Below are 17,253 nucleotides of genomic sequence, written 5' to 3' on the forward strand. Positions count from 1 at the left end.
CTCAGTTCAAGGGCAAATAAAGATGGGCAATAGATGCTGTCCCAGCCAGTGGCAGCCACATTCCCTGAATGCATTGGGAAACAAATCTCCCATCTTTATCTGGTCTGGCCTAAATATGACTCCAAACTACAGAGATGTGGTTGACTCTTAAAATTCCCTGTGAGATGGTCTGGCAAGCTACTCAGTTGAAGGACAATGAGGGATGGGCAAGTCCAGCCAGCGACTCCCACATTCCCTGAATGAATAAAAAAATTCCTGGAGACTCCAGTCCAATCCGGGAGAGTTGGTAACTGGGCCAGGCTCACAGCGCATGCGCCCTGCTGTACATTGTTCCTGTAAAGATGGCGGCCGCTGACCCGGGCCTGGAGCCGCTCAGCTCCGACTCTATTCGGTACCAACTGAAGCGGGACCGGGAACATTTTATTCTGGATTGAAGACTCTAGGGGATATTTATGAAGCCTCCCAGCCCACTCCGCTGCTTCTATCCCTCCCCGGTCACCCAGCGGCTCCATTACTGAACCTCACTCCATTGTTTCTTTCCGGCTCCTCGCAGCTCCAGTCACAGTCCGGACTGCGCATGCTCCGGTCAGAGCCAGGTACCGCGTTTGCGCAAGGCGGTGCCGTAATGTGGATAGGGCACATTCTCACCCGCAGAGAATGTTGGGTAATCACCCCGCCATTCACACTGGTTTTGTTAAATAGAAAATATGGTTTGCGATCCGAATATGATTGGTACCATTGGGCCACAATAACAAATGTATTAAATCGATTGATATGGAATGAAGGACTGATATAGTAACTAAGGACTGGGGTGGCACAGTGGCAAGCACTGCTGTCTCACAGCACCAGGGAACCAGGTTCAATTCTGGCCTCGGGTCACTGTCTGTGTGGACTTTGCATGTTCTCCCCATGTCTGTGCGGGTTTCCTCCGGGTGCTCTGGTTTCCTCCCACAGTCCAAAGATGTGCAGGTTAGGTTAATTGGCTATGCTAAAATGCCCCTTAGTGTCAGGGGGATTAGCAGGGTGAATAGTTGGAGTTATGGGGATGGTGCACGGGTAGGATTGTTGTCGGCGTAGGCTTAATGGGCTGAATGGCCTCCTTCCACACTGTAGGAATTCTATGAATCTATGAGCATAGACTCTCCACCATAGTTCGGTCCTGAGTCTGATTGACAACAGAACAAACATCTACAGTTAGAAGTGAATGCATCATGGTCTCAGCCCCATAGACAGAACAGTTAAACTGCCCCTCGCCAATAAGAATGCTGACATTTGATCAAATGTTTCAGGACACTAAGGGGCAATTTTAGCATGGCCAATCAACCTAACCCGCACATCTTTGGACTGTGGGAGGAAACCGGAGCATCCGGAGGAAACCCACGCAGACATGAGGAGAATGTACAAAATCAGAGTATGAGCCACTGAGGAAAACTAAGGAAACCCCTTTGCACATGTGAAGTGTCTGAGTGTTGTCCCTCTAGTCTAACTGTGTTGTTCTATCAGTAAATGAGACGACTGAGTGAATCCATTTCCACATTCAACTGGGAAATAATCTTTTGATGATGGGATTTTACCCAAAGGTTTACAGCTCAAGCAGTAATCTCACACCTTCTGATGATATGTTCAGCATTCTTTGTGCTCTCCAGTCAAAGACAAGTAAAATATTGCAGATGCTGGAAATCATAGAAACCCTACATACAGAAAGAGGCCATTCGGCCCATCGAGTCTGCACCGACCACAATCCCACCCAGGCCCAACCACCATATCCCTACATATTGTACCCACTAATCCCTCTAATCTACGCATCTCAGGACACTAAGGGGCAATTTTAGCATGGCCAATCAACCTAACCCGCACATCTTTGGACTGTGGGAGGAAACCGGAGCATCCGGAGGAAACCCACGCAGACATGAGGAGAATGTAAACTCCACACAGACAGTGACCCAAGCCGGGAATCGAACCCAGGTCCCTGGAGCTGTGAAGCAGCGGTGCTAACCACTGTGCTACCGTGCCGCCCAAAATATAAATCAAAATGTAAAATTCTGGAAATACTCAGCAGATCTAGTCGCATCTGTAGAGCAAGAAACAGAGTTTGCATTTTAGGCCCATGACCATTCAACACCCAGGCCTGAAAATTAGCGCACTTTCTCCTACCATAGATAGGCTATTATTTCCAGCATTTTCTGTTTTTATTTCTCATCTGTCTGAGAGTGGAAACATCTTGCACTTGTCTACTGTGTCCAACCTTTTCATAATCTTAAAAGATCAGATCATCCTCACTCCCTTTTCCAGAGAAAATATTTACAGACTGTCCAGTCTTTCTTGCTGGGTATAACTGCCTGTTCAGGCATCTTTCTAGTCTATTTTCCTGCATCTTCTCCAGTCCTTCGAGACCCATTTTATAATATGGAGACTGGAGACATCAGCTAATCTGAGCAGCAAACTCACTATTGTCCCCAAATGCCTGCATGTTGAAGTATTTTAGCCATTTTCCAATCAGCTGAATATGAGATGGGATGGAATAAACAGATTCAACAAGTCAGTCTGTAACACTGTGGAGCACTGTGAAGTTTCAGTATTAAAAATCAGAAAATGCTGGAGTTAGTAATCCATATTTTTCCGAGTATCAGTTGATTGTGTTCCAGATTATTGGTTTCATTTTCCCCACTGCTGATGTTAAGCTGATTGTTCTGTAATTGTTGTGTTTTTGAACAGGGATGTAACATTTACAATCTCTCAGTCCTTTATCACCACTACTCTATAAAGATTGGAAGGTTGTGGCCAGAGCTCCACAAACTCCATGTGAAGGACAGTGTGTGTCAGAGTGCAGCAGTCCGTCAATGTCAGACTGCAGTGTCAGCCTAGATAATGTGCTCAGCTTGATGAGTATTTCCTGTTGTTATTGATGTGGATCATTCAGAAACAATGGATTCTGATGATGTCATCCAGTCCTGCTGCAATGATGTCATAGAGACTATTACATCACAGCGGAGACTGAGTGGTGAAAACAGTTTTGTTCCAGACGGCAGCAAGTTCATTACTGATAGATCTGGAAATGAGAAGACTGGGAATGAAAGCATCCCAAGGTATTTCAGAGGAGTTTCATAAAGAAAAAAATGACAATGGTTAGCACTGTTGCCTCATAGCGCTAGGGACCCAGGTTTAATTCAGGCCTTGGGTGACTATCTGTCTGGAGTTTGAACACTCTCCCCATGTCTGTGTGGGTTTCCTCTGAGAGCTTGGATTTCCTCTCACAGTCCAAAGATGTGCAGGTTAGGTTGATTGGCTATGCTAAATTGCCCCTTAGTGTCCCAAGCTGTGCAGGTTAGATGGATTAGAAATGGTAAATGTGTTACAGGAATAGGGTGAGGGCCTGGGTATGATTCCCTTTCAGAATATCGGTACAGACTCGATAGGCCAAATGGCCTCTTCTGCATTGTAGGGATTCTATGAATGACAGAGCATAATATTAGGATGAATGGACAAAAGCCTGATTGAGAGGCAGATCCTGAATTACGAGAGAGAGATGGACAGTTTAGGGAGGGTATTTCAGAGTTTCACACTCAGACCCTGCCACCAATGGTGGTGTAATTAAAATGTGGAGATGCAGGCATTGGACTGGGGTAAGCACAGTAAGAAGTCAGTTGTCAGAAGTCAGTAAGAAGGTGTTGTGAGACTTCTTACGGTGTAATTAAAACCATGGATGCGCAAGAGGCCTGAATGAGAAGAGTGCAGATATCTGGGGGCCAAGCTAAATTGCCCCTTAGCGTCCCAAGATGTGTAGGTTAGAGAGATTTAGAACATAAGAAATAGGAGCAGGAGTAGGCCATCTAGCCCCTCGAGCCTGCCCCGCCATTCAATAAGATCATGGCTGATCTGACGTGGATCAGTACCACTTACCCGCCTGATCCCCATAACCCTTAATTCCCTTACCGATCAGGAATCCATCCATCCGCGCTTTAAACATATTCAGCGAGGTAGCCTCCACCACCTCAGTGGGCAGAGAATTCCAGAGATTCACCACCCTCTGGGAGAAGAAGTTCCTCCTCAACTCTGTCTTAAACCGACCCCCCTTTATTTTGAGGCTGTGTCCTCTAGTTTTAACTTCCTTACTAAGTGGAAAGAATTTGCAGGGTAAATATTTGGGGTTATGGGAAACAGGTCTGTGCGTGGTTGCCCTGAGTGTCGGGGGGATTATGTGAGGTTACAAGGATAGGACCTGGGTGGGATTGTTATAGGTGCAGACTTGATGGGCCGAATGGGCTCCTTCTGCATTTCAGGGATTCTATTCTATGATCTCAGGGAATTGTGAAATTGGAGATTACTGAGATAGGGAGGGATAAGGTCATGGAGGAATTTGAAAATAAGGATGTGAATTTTAAAATCGAGGCGTGACTTGACTTAAAGCCGGTGTAGGTCAGTAAGCAAGGCAGGGGTGGGGGGAGATGGGTGAATGGGATTTGGTGTGAGAAAGCCGGCAGGCAGCAGAGTTTTGGATGATCTCACGTTTCCATGTGGGAGTGGGGTGAATGTGAGAGGCTGCTCAGAAATGTACTGGAATCATCAAGTCGAAAGGTAACACAGGCTTGGGTGAGGGTTTCAGCAGCAGATGAGCTGAGGTAGGGTGGAGATTGCTGACATTATGGAGATTGAAATATTTGGTATTAGTGATGGTGTGGATATGTGGTCAGAAACTCATCCTGTTGTTAAATCTGACACCAAGATCTGAATTTTCCATCTGTCGGGCACATTCACACGGGAGTGACTGGAAGTGGGTGCAATCGGCCCCGGAATGTGATTTCAGACTGGCTGGCCAATTAATGATCAGTCAGTGTGAAATGCATGCTGGGAAAGGCTCAGTGCTACCGGGGAGGGAGGGAAGGGGATGGGCACTGAGGAAAGCGAGGGTGCTGTTGGCATTTCCAATACGCTCCCTCAGGGGGACAGCTGCTGCGGAGCCTGTCTCACAGCTACTGACCTGTAAAAAATAAACTGCGATGGAGCTCCTCACACTTGTTGGGGGTGAGGATGGCAGAGACGGGGAGAGGGAGAACCTTTCAAAAGGAATTAACTTCTGTTAGTGATGTTAAAAAGACACTACACACTGTGTTTAACACAAAGCTGATTTATTTGTCTCTTATCCAGAATATTTACACCTGGTGTTTATTAATATCAGCAGGACTAGACTCCAGTGAATAATCTTCAGACCTGCAGGTGATTAACAGCAAAACCCAATCACTATAGTTACTTGTGACCTTGCTGGTGTCTCAGCAGATGGGATGACTGAGTGAATCCCCTCCCACACGCAGAGCAGGAGAACGGTTTCTCCCCGGTGTGAATGCGCTGGTGTTTCAGCAGATTGGATGAATCACTGAATCCCTTCCCACACTCAGAGCAGCTGAGCGGCCTCTCCCCAGTGTGAATTCTCTGGTGTACAGTGAGCTGAGATGATTTCCTGAACCCAGTTCCACAACGAGAGCATCTGAACGGTCTCTCGTCAGTGTGAATACGTTGATGGGTCACCAGTTCCCCAGAACTTTTAAAGCACTTCCCACAATCCAGGCATTTAAATGGTCTCGCGTCAGAGTGAACCCGTTGATGGGATGTCAGCTCCACAGAACTTTTAAAGCACTTCTCACAGTTCAGGCATTTAAAAGGTCTCTCATCAGTGTGAACTCGCTGATGTTTCAGTCGGTGAGATGACTGAGTGAATCCCTTCCCACACACAGAGCAGGAAAATGGTTTCTCCCCAGTGTGGATTCGCTGGTGTTTCAGCAGATCAGATAACTGAATGAATCCATTCCCACAATCGGAGCAGGTAAATGATCTCTCTCCAGTGTGAATTCGCTGATGTGTCATCAGGTGGGATGACTGAGTGAATCCCTTCCAACACACAGAGCAGGTGAATGGCCTTTCCCCAGGGTGACCACGTTGGTGTCCTAACAGATTGGATAACTGAGTGAATCCCTTTCCACAATCAGAACATGTGAATGGTCTCTCCCCATTGTGATCTCGCTGGTGTTTTAGCAGGCTGGATGACTGAGTGAATCCCTTCCCACACTCAGAACATGTGAATGGTCTCTCCCCATTGTGATCTCGCTGGTGTTTTAGCAGACTGGATGACTGAGTGAATCCCTTCCCACACTGAGGGCAGGTGAATGGTCTCTCCCCAGTGTGACTGCGTCGATGAGTTTCCAGGTCAGATGGATAACTAAACGCTTTCCCACAATCCCCACATTTCCACAGCTTCTCCCCAGTGTGACTGTGCTTGTGTCTCGACAGGCCAGATGATCGACTGAAGCCTCGTCCACACACACAACACGTGTATGGTTTCTCCTCACTGTGAACAGTGCTTTTTCCTTCCATGTTTAATATTAAATGATATTCAAGTTACGATAAATGATACACCTCTGTCAGCTCCTGGTGTGATGTTTGGTTTCAGTTTCCCGACTGTAAATCCTCCTCGTCTAAAACCCTGTGAAATTGATTTAAAACAAAAAAACAGGAGTGAGAGAGAACCCACAAAAACACAAAGGCAGCTTGGGAAATTGAGCTGAATGAATGTGGTCATTTGTCTGATACTAATGAACAGGCTGGATTATCATAAAAACCCAACTGATTCACTGTCCATCAGGGAAAGGAACCTACCACCCAGTCTGGGTCTGTACAGACTCAGGCCTCTACTTAAGGAGAGTACAAGACAGTGGGAGAGAATGGGGAGTAATGCAAGAGGTGAGGTTGTGGGGGGATGGGGGAGGTGCTGGTGATGGCAGGAGGAGAGGGATTTTACACATCTATAACTCAGCTGGAGCTTTGACAGAATCTCCCAAACCCTCAACTTCCACCACCTGGAAGGACCAGGATCACAAGTGTGAATGAACACCTCGAAATTCACCTTCAAGTCTCACACACCAGGGGATTTTCACAGTAACTTCATCGCAGTGTTAATATAAACCTACTCGTGACATGATAAACTTTTAAAAAAAACTTTAAACACACTGTCCTGACTTGTCTGCCATCCAGTACTGGATGAACAGATATTTTATATATTGGGAAGACTGAAGTCACTGGTTTCAGTCTTTGCTACAAACTTCACTCCCCAGCCACCGACTCCATCTCTCTCCCTGATAATTGTCCGAGGCTGAACATGATTGTTCACAACCATGGTGACATGTTCCACCTCAGGAATTAGGAGTCGGCCATTCGGTCCATCAGGTCTTTCACCTCTGTCAATGTTTCAAGTCTGGATGACCCTTCTCCAAACAGTCATTCAGACTCGAAACGTTGGCTCTATTCTCTCTCCAAAGATGCTGTCAGACATGCTGAGATTTTCCAGCACTTTGTTTTTGTTAAACATTCACTTGATTGCAGTTTGCTGTGGGTAAATCCTCCCCTTCTAACCCATGCAAAATAAGTTTCCAAAACCCATCACTCTCAGTCCAGGATAGAAATTCACAACATTGTGTCTGCCTGCTTTCCGGCTCAGGATTACTTAAGCTGGGACACATTTTCATTGGAAGCAGATGAGAAAATGTTCACTAGGCTGACTCCTGTGATGAGGGGGTTTGGCTTCTGAGGAAAGGTGGAACAGGTTGGGCCTTGACCCATTGGAATTCAGAAGAATGAGAGGTGATCTTGGTGAAGCATATTAGATCCTGGGGGAGCTTGACCGGGTAGATTCTGAGAGGATGTTTCCCCTCATGGGGTAATATCGAATTATGGAACAGTTAAAAAATAAGAGGTCTCTCAGTTTACACCATGAGGAGAAACGTATTCTCTATGAAGATCATTAGTCTTTGGAAATCCCTTCTCCAGTAAGTAGGAGGCTTGGTCATTGAATACATTTAAGGCTGTGTTAAGTTCATAAGATATTGGAGCAGAATTAGGGCATTTGGCCCATCGAGTCTGCTCCGCCATTCGACCATGGCTGATATGCTCCTCATTCCCATTTTCCTGCCTTCTCCCCATAACCTGTTAAAAATCTGTCTAACTCCTCCTTAAACGTACTCACTGTCTCAGGATCCACCACACTTCGGGGTAGCGAATTCCAGATTCACAATCCTTTGGGAGAAGTAATTTCTCCTCAACTCTGTTTTAAATTTGCTGCCCCTTATCCTAAGACTATGAGCTCTCATCCAAGAATACCCCACAAGAGGAAGCATCCACTCCACGTCTACTTTATCCATACCTTTTATCATCTTGTGTACCTCAATTTGATCTCCCCTCATTCTTCTAAATTCCAGAGAGTATAGGCCTATCTCTCTTCATACGACAAACCCCTCATCTCTGGAATCAATCTAGTGAACCTCCTCTGAACTGCCTCCAATGCCACGACATCTTTCCTCAAATAAAGGGACCAAAACTATGCACAATACTCCAGGTGCGGCCTCACCAATGCCTTGTATAGTTCCTTACATTTATATTCTAATCCTTTCGCTATAAATGCCAACATTCCATTCACTTTCTTTATAATCTGCTGTTCCTGCATGCTGGTTTCCTGTGACGGGTGAATGAGGACACCCAGATCCTTCTGCACTGGAGCACCCCGAAGTCGCTCCCCATTTAGATAATAAGTCGCCTTCCCAACACTCCAGCCCAGGCAACATGCTGGTGACTCTCCTCTGCACTCTTTCTCGTGCAATCACATCCTTCCTATAGTGTTCCTCAGTGTTACGTTCTGTCTGATTCTGTCAGTTGATGTTTCTGAGATTCACCTTGGGACACTCTCCTACATTAAAGGTCTGATATAAATCAAAGTTATTTTTAAATCACATTGTAACAGACTGGGGAAGTCAGGATTAAAACAATATCTGGGTAAATGAAGTTTGGTCACAGATCAGCCGTGACCCCAGTCAATAAGAGAACAGGCTCAAGGGGGATAAATGATTTCCTCCTGTTCCCAATAAACTTGGGCTCAAACACCAGCTGATGAATGGAAAGTGATGGGTGAACTGGGGGGGAAGACACTTCACCAGAAACCAGCACTGGAGCAGAGTTAGAGAGTGGGAGAGGCCTGGGGGGGAAACAACACAGGAAATGGAGTAGCTCATTCAGCCTTTTGAGTCTGCTCTGTCATTCAGTTAGACTCTGGCTGATCAATTAGTCTTTCTGAACTTGAAGAACAAATAGCTGAACAGTTAACTCCAGCTGGTTATAGGGTTATTAACAGCAGCAGAAACACCAGCTGATAAATGGAAAGCCTGTTCCTGTGCTGTACTTTTCTTTGTTCTTAAGTGGGGAGAAGACACTTCACCAGGAACCAGCGATGGAGCAGAGTTAAAGAGTAGGACAGTCCTGTGGAGAGACTACTCAGGAAATGGAATAGGTTGTTCACCCCTTCAAGTCTGCTCTGTTATTCAATTAGACCCGGGTTGATCCATTAGTCCATCTGAACTTGAACAAATACCTGAATTGTTAACTCAAGCTGGTTACAGCAGTTATTAACAGCAGCAGAAACACACCATAGCTATCAGAATGAACATGGGTCAGTGCAGGATGTGATTACCTGTTCAATAACTGGGGAATCTGCCTCCAGACTTGTGAAGTCGCTGGTGTCTCATTAGGTTTTGTGACTGAGTGAATCTGTTCCCACATATGGAGCAGGTGAACGGCCTCTCCCCGGTGTGAACTCGCTGGTGTGTCAGGAGATCAGATGAGTTAGTGAATCCCTTCCCACACACGGAGCAGGTGAAAGGCCTCTCCCCAGTGTGAGCACGCTTGTGTTTCAGCAGGTGAGATGAACTGCTGAATCCCTTCATACACACAGAGCAGGTGAATGGCCGCTCCCCAGTGTGAAGTCGCTGGTGAGTGCGAAGGTTGAACATTCGACTAAAACTCTTCCCACACACGGTGCAGATGAACAGACTCTTCCCAGTGTGACTGCGCTGATGAGCTTCCAGCTGGGATGGAGAACTGAATTCCTTCCCACAGTCCTCACATTCCCATGGGTTCTCTATGGTGTAGATGTCCTCGTGTTTCTCCAGGTTGGATGATTTAATGTGTGTATATTTCAAATATCCTGTAAAAGGAGTTTAGAAACATCATCACTGTCAGTACGGGATCGAAATTCAGAACAGACATTTCTACTTTCTGTGGAACATCGTTTCCTCACTTGATCCTGTAAAGCAGTAAATCCTCATCCTGAACACTTTCCCACCTCCCTGTCCTGCAACCAACTCCCACATTGAACAACCATCTCATATTTCAATGATTGTCCCGTGTTTGAGTCCAGTGTGCCAGGCTGCATGGCGTATGGGCGCTGTTTCACCCATAAGATGGATGTGTGCAGCACCCTCTTCCAACTGTTCTGGCTGCCAACAGGCCATGCCCACCCTCGCAGTTCCAGCAGCACCGCACACAATACTGCTCACCTGCTCTAACAGACTCGTGAAGGATGTCCTTTCATTTTCTCAGAGAGAGTTGGTCAGCCTGGCAAACCCAGTGTGAAATATCTTCACAAATCTTTTCTCCCACCCTCTATTCTGGCTGGGTTCAGTTCTTTTGTACAGAGTGAAAATAAAATCAATCAATTATTTTCTCTCCTGGTCACTGCTGGGAGCTGCAGCTTTTTACTGGGGGTGTTGGGGCCTCCAGCGGGTGTTTGTGAATCCTCCCCGCCCACCTCCCAGGGTTTCCTTCCTTCCCAGAGATCAGAGTCCTCATTGATTTGAGGCCAAAGTGTAACCTCTTATTTATTGTCCCCCTCCCCCATCCTCTGGTGTGAACCATCCTCCAGTGGCTGAGCCAGGATGGGGCCGTTAACCTGGGCCTGTTCCCGGGAGGGAGGGAGAAGCCCCGCAGCTGCAAACCAGGGAGCTGACAATGATTCTGAACGGTTTGCGGATCCACAAAGTGTTTCCAAATCCTCGCAGCCACCGCCTAACGCTGACTCCGCTTCTCCGGGACAAAGGACTCTCGCTCCCGCGGCGAACAAAGGAATTGCGCATGCTCCACATTCAGACAGAGTGTCCCGCATGATCAGCCAGACCGGACTGCGCATGTGCCAGATCGTGATGCCCCGGGGAGGGTGATTGACAGCGGCTCCGGACCAATAGGAGGGGCGGGTCTGGATGACGCGGTGGGGGTGGTGGGTGGGGTGGTTCGTCCTCCAACCAATCAGGGTGAAAAAGGGGCTCCAACTGAAGCATGCGCATTGCGGGTAATGGCGACGGCAAAGGCTTACTGCTTCGGATCCGTAATTTGTCAGCGGAAAATCGCCGATCGGTGGGTACGATGGAACCGGCGAGTGGACGGGAAGGCTTCAGAAACCGGTTGTGCGATCTGTAAACTCCCCCCAAAATTCTCCAATTACCCCATTTGCATCGAGCGGGTCAAAGATCCCTGAGATCGGCCCACGCGTTAACGACCTCCATCTTTATTGGGGGCAATGTGCGGCAGTGCGCATGGGTGATCGCCATCTTTGTAGGGGGCAATATTGTCAATGACTGGGAGGAGCGGGTTCCCCATTGTTCAGAATGGAGACAACTTGTCCATCAAACTGCACCAACCCTCTGAGTCCCAATGTCTTATTGATGAGGCAGAGCGGTGGCAGAGAAGGAAAGAAATCACAAGATGCTTTATAAATATTTTAAGGGCAAGAGGGTAATCAGGGAAAGAGTGGTTGGTAGATTAGGAATCAATTGCCCATTCGGCAACCTGGGTGTGGAGCCGGAAGATGTATTTGAAGCATTAAAGGAGTATTTTGCATCTGTGTTCACTGTGTGGAAGGACAATGTAGGTACAGAAAGCAGGGATGGGTGTGTGATAGAATTGAACAGATTGTCATTGGTGGTGTGGTAAATAGCGAGGAGGACAACCTTGGATTGCAGGGTGATACAGACAGGCTGGTCAGACGGGCAGAACAGTGGCAAATGGAACTTAACCCTGAAAAGTATGAAGTGATGAATTTTGGGAGGACAAGGCCAGGGAATATAAAGGACCAGAGGGACATTGGGGAGCATTCCCAATTATCCCTGAAGCCAGCAGGACAGGTAGATAAGGTGGTTATGTTGGAGCTGTATAAACACTTGTTACTCATAACTCGAGTCCTGTGTGCTGTTCTGTTTGGAACACTATAGGAAGGATGTGATTGCATCAGAAAGGGAGCAGAGGAGATTCACCAGGATGTTGCCTGGGCTGGACCATTTCAACTATGAAGAGTGGCTGGTTAGGCTGAGGTTGTTTTCCTTAGAGCAGAGAAGGCTGAGGGGTGACCTGACTGAGGTGTACAAGATTATGAGGAATATAAATCAGGTAAATTGAAAGGAACTTTTCCCCTTTAGTAGAGGGGTCAATAACCAGGGAGATAGATTTAAGTTCAGGGGCAGGAGGTTTAGAGTGGAGTGGAGGAATAACCTTTCACTCAGAGGGTGGTGGGAATCTGGAACTCACTGTCTGAAAGGGTTGTAGAGGCAAGAACCCTCACAATATTTAAGAAGCATTTAGATGAGCAGGTGAAACACCATAGCATTCAAGGTTATGAACCAATTACTGGAAATGGGATTAGAATAGATAGGTGCTTGCTGGCCGGCACAGACATGATGGGCCAAAGGGCCTCTTTCTATGCTGTAAAACTCTATGCTGCTAAATGGAGGGAATTTCTGTTCATCCAGTACAAGATGTCAGATAAGTCAGGGTGATGTGTGACTTGAAGGGAATTTTGGAGGGATGATGTTCACATACACCGACTACCCTGGTCCTCCTCGGTGCTGGAGGTTGGTTTATTTGTAAATAAGTAAAATTCCCTCCCGTCACCCCATGTCGCTCCACTTCCCGCCCTCTCCCTCCCCTCCCATAGAGAAGAGCCTGGTGTCAGTCCAGAAAAGGTGGTAGGTTCCCGTACCAGTGAACCAGTTAAGTTTTTCACAACAATGTCAGTTTTCATGGTCACATTTTTCTCGTATCTGCCCAACAAATTACCAAATTTGTTCAGCTCGATTTCACAGCCTGCTTTTGCGGCTTGTCTCTCATTCCCTTTTCTCGGTTTTGAAATAATTTCACAGGGCAATTGGAAGGAAGGATTTGCAGTTGGAAAACTCAAACTAAACATCGCATCAGAATCTGATGGAGTCACTCAATTTATCCAAACCTGAAATCATTGTGTTGTAAACATGGAAGGAGAAAGTACCATTCACAGTGGGGAGAAAGCGTCCGTGTGTTGTGTGTGTGTGGATGAGGCTTCATCTGATTATAGAACCTGGAGAGACACAGGACACCCACAGCATGGAGAAACTGTGGAAATGTGAGGACTGTGGGAAGGGATTCAGTTACTCAGTTATACTGGAAACTCATCAGTGCGTTCACACTGGGGAGAGGCCATTTACCTGCACCGAGTGTGGGAAGAGCTTCGTGAATTCAACCAACCTGCTGAGACACCAGCTCGTTCACACTGGGGAGAGGCCGTTCACCTGCACTGAATGTGGGAAGGGATTCACTCATTCATCACATCTGTTGAGACACCAACCAGTTCACACTGCAGAGAGACCTTTTAAATACACAGACTGTGTGAAGTGCTGCAAAACTTCTGGGAACTGAAGCACCATCAACATGTTCACACTGACATGAGACCATTCAGGTGCTCTCATTGTGGGACTGGGTTCACACAATCATCTGACCTCACTGTCCACCAGTGGATTCACACTGGGGAGAGGCCACTCACCTGCAAAGAGTGTGGGAAGGGATTTGCTCAGATGTCCACTCTGCTGACACACCAGTGGATTCACACTGGGAAGAGACCATTCACCTGCCCTGAGTGTGGAAAGGGATTCATTAATTCATCCCACCTGCTAACCCACCAGCAGATCCACACTGATGAGACTGAACTGCGGAAAGTGCAACAAAAGTTCCAGGGAACTGCTGTCCCATCAACAAATCCACACTGACTAGAGACAATTCAAGTGTTGTCATTTTTGGTCTGAGTTCAGGTAACCTCATCTCACTGTACACCAGTGCATTGACACTGAGGAGAGAATGTTCACTCCCTCTGAATGTGCGAAGAGAGTCACTCATTCGTCCCATCCACTGAGATCCAGTGATTTCAGAAATAACTACATTGATTGTATTTTACTTTTAATCACAGCCAGGACTGAATCCCATTCTTTGGGGTCTGTTTCTACTGCTGATGATAAACTCCAGGCCAGTTGTATGTTTTTAATCTTCTGGTTAAAAGTTAAATAAATCAGCTTTATGTTAAGCTGAGTGTCAATCTTTTTGATATCTCCAATATGTTAGGAGTTTTTGAGATGCCCTGCCCATTCCCTCTTTCCTCCATCCTCACTTCCAATAACAAGTGTAAGCAGCTCATAGAGCTTCTTTAAGATTGAGAACATCTGATGAATTACCTCTACTACTTCCAACAGCCCACCAGAAAAATACTGCTTCTAAAGTTCCTCATTGTCTGAGCTCTGAACCTGCATCTTCCTCTGGGTTCTGTCACCATTTAATTGGGACCATCAGTGGAGGTGGTTTTAACCCAGCATTCCCCATGGTTGAGAGTATCCCCTTTCCACAGCACAGGAGAGCAGTGGGCAGGCCTGGTTCTATTCTGTGTTTGGAGCATCCGCAGTGTCAGCCATGACTATGAACAGACATTTCTCTCTCGGATCCACGATGGGTAAAAGGTGGGATGGCGGGAGGAATGGATTTGGTGGGTGGATAGAGATTCTCTGGAAACCTGTTGTGTAAACTGCAAATCCCAAATGAGAAGTTACTGAATGGACACAAGGGGAATTATCCCGGTGACAAACCTGGAGCAGGAGGAGAGAATGTTGTGAATTTCTATCCTGGATGGATTTCGGAAACTCCTTTTACAGGGGGTTAGAAGAGGAGGATTTACACACGGCAATCTCAAACTAAAGAAAGGTTCATCTCTACAGGGTGGTACAGTGGTTAGCACTGCTGCCTCACTGTCTGTGTGGAGTTTGCACATTCCACCTGTGACTTCAGGGGTTTTCTCCAGGTGCTCTGCTTTCGTCCCACAGTCAAAAGATGTGCAGGTTAGAGGATTAGTGGGGTAAACGTGTGGAGTTGCTGGCGGTGGGCCTGGGTAAGATGCCCTATTGCAGAGTCAGCACAGACTCGATGGGCTGAATGGCCTCCTTCTACACTGTAGGGATTCTATGATTCTTCGGATACAGGTCTTCAAATGGGATGGACAGGTAGATATGGACAGAATGTTTCCACTGAGACATGAATACACAGTAAATAGTAGTAAATCCAAACACTTAAACCCAGACACCAAATCCAGAGACCACTTACACCCAGACACCAAATCCAAGTAATCCAGAAACCCAAAGTCATGTTCTGGGGACCTGGGTTCAATTCCCACCATGGCAGACGGTGGAATTTGAATTCAATAACAAAAAAATCCGGAAATAAACTTTTAATGAAACCATTGCCGATTGTTATAAAAAACTCATGTCCTTTCGGGAAGGAAATCTGCCACCCTTTCCCGGTATGTTCCACATGTGACTCCAGATCTATAGCAATGTGGGTCTTTAAATGGTCCAGCAAGCCATTCAGTTCAAGGGCAATTAGGGTTGAGCAATGAGTATGGACAGAGTAAATAGTCAGAAACTGTTCCCACTCAAGAGAGCACCAAGAACTAGGGCACAGATTCAAAGTATTTAGCCAAGGAATAAGAGTGATGTGAGTAAAAATGTTTCACTCAGAGGTTGGTTGGAGTCTGGAACAAATTCACTGAGGAGGTCGTGGAGGCAGGTTCTATTGAGGTATTGAAAAGAAAATTAGATTGCTATCTGAAAAGAAAGAATGTGCAATGTTACAGGAATAAGGCAGGGAAGTAGGACTGGGTATAATGCCCTTTCAGAGACCCAGGACAGACTCAATGGGCTGAATGGTGTCCTTCTGCACTGTGAGGATTCTGTGTTTCTGTCAGCACAGACCCCACATCATCAGCATTGGAACTGAAACTCCCATCATTACATCAACACCAGAACCACGATGGAATTTCAGAAAACTGGGAAATCTTCCAAAAGGCAATGACACCAACATCAGGTGGGTTTCACCAAGCACCCAATGTCTTCAATAGATTGATAGGATTGATGAAAGTTCAGAGTTGAATCCGGGAGAAGATGAATCAGAGAACCGAAATAATCTTGAGCAAGAAAAGGCCCAAATAATGGCACTGTCAAAAACAGGAGATCAATCATTCTCCTCTTATTATTGGAGAAATCCAAAACACTGTGTTTGAATCAAAGCTGATTTAATCAACATTTACAAACAACATCACTGCACACACCAGCTTTCATGCTTATTAATATCAGCAGCAACAAACTCCAACTGTCAGAATGAACATGGTTCAGTCCTGGATGTCATTAACAGCAGATTCTAAATCCAATCCCTTCAGTTACTTATGATGCGATTAGGCAAGAATTAGGGGGCATAAGATGGGAACAGAAACTGTCAGGGAAAGGCACTGATGAAAAGTGGAACTTTTTCAAGGAACAAATACTGGGTGTCCTTGATAGGTATGTCCCTGTCAGGCAGGGAGGAAATGGCCGAGTGAGGGAACCGTGGTTCACAAAAGAGGTGGAATGTCTTGTGAAAAGGAAGAGGGAAGCTTATGTAGGGATGAGGAAACAAGGTTCAGATGGCTCGACTGAGGGTTACAAGTTAGCAAGGAACGAGCTGAAAAAGGGGCTGAGGAGAGCTAGGAGGGGACATGAGAAGTCCTTGGCGGGTCGGATCAAGGAAAACCCCAAGGCTTTTTACTCTTATGTGAGGAATAAAAGAATGACCAGGGTGAGGTTAGGGCCGGTCAAGGACAGTGGTGGGAACTTGTGTATGGAATCAGTAGAGATAGGCGAGGTGATGAATGAATACTTTTCTTCAGTGTTCACCAAGGAGAGGGGCCATGTTTTTCAGGAAGAGAAGGTGTTACAGGCTAATAGGCTGGAGGAAATAGATGTTCGGAGGGAGGATGTATTGGCAGTTTTGAATAAACTGAAGGTCGATAAGTCCCCTGGGCCTGATGAAATGTATCCTAGGATTCTTTGGGAGGCGAGGGATGAGATTGCAGAGCCTTTGGCTTTGATCTTTGGGTCCTCGCTGTCCACGGGGATGGTGCCAGAGGACTGGAGAGTGGCAAATGTTGTTCCTCTGTTTAAGAAAGGGAATAGAAATGACCCTGGTAATTATAGACCGGTTAGTCTGACTTCGGTGGTTGGTAAATTGATGGAAAAGGTCCTTAGGGATGGGATTTACGACCATTTAGAAAGATGCGGATTAATCCGG

The 17,253-nt window shown here is 46.4% G+C and overlaps 1 protein-coding gene across 1 annotated transcript in view; it reads right to left on the bottom strand.

Annotated features, from left to right (window-relative positions):
• The window catches only part of LOC144480744 (uncharacterized), a 154,018-nt gene extending 144,412 nt beyond the window's left edge, over positions 1-9,606 (bottom strand). The window contains 2 exon segments of the mRNA XM_078200325.1: positions 5,256-6,475; positions 9,506-9,606. Coding sequence (XP_078056451.1) covers positions 5,256-6,366 — 1,111 coding nt within the window. The 5' untranslated portion in view covers positions 6,367-6,475; positions 9,506-9,606.
• Between the last annotated feature and the right edge of the window lie 7,647 nt (positions 9,607-17,253).

This window comes from Mustelus asterias, chromosome 30, assembly GCF_964213995.1.
Source record: "Mustelus asterias chromosome 30, sMusAst1.hap1.1, whole genome shotgun sequence".
NCBI classification, from domain to species: domain Eukaryota; kingdom Metazoa; phylum Chordata; class Chondrichthyes; order Carcharhiniformes; family Triakidae; genus Mustelus; species Mustelus asterias.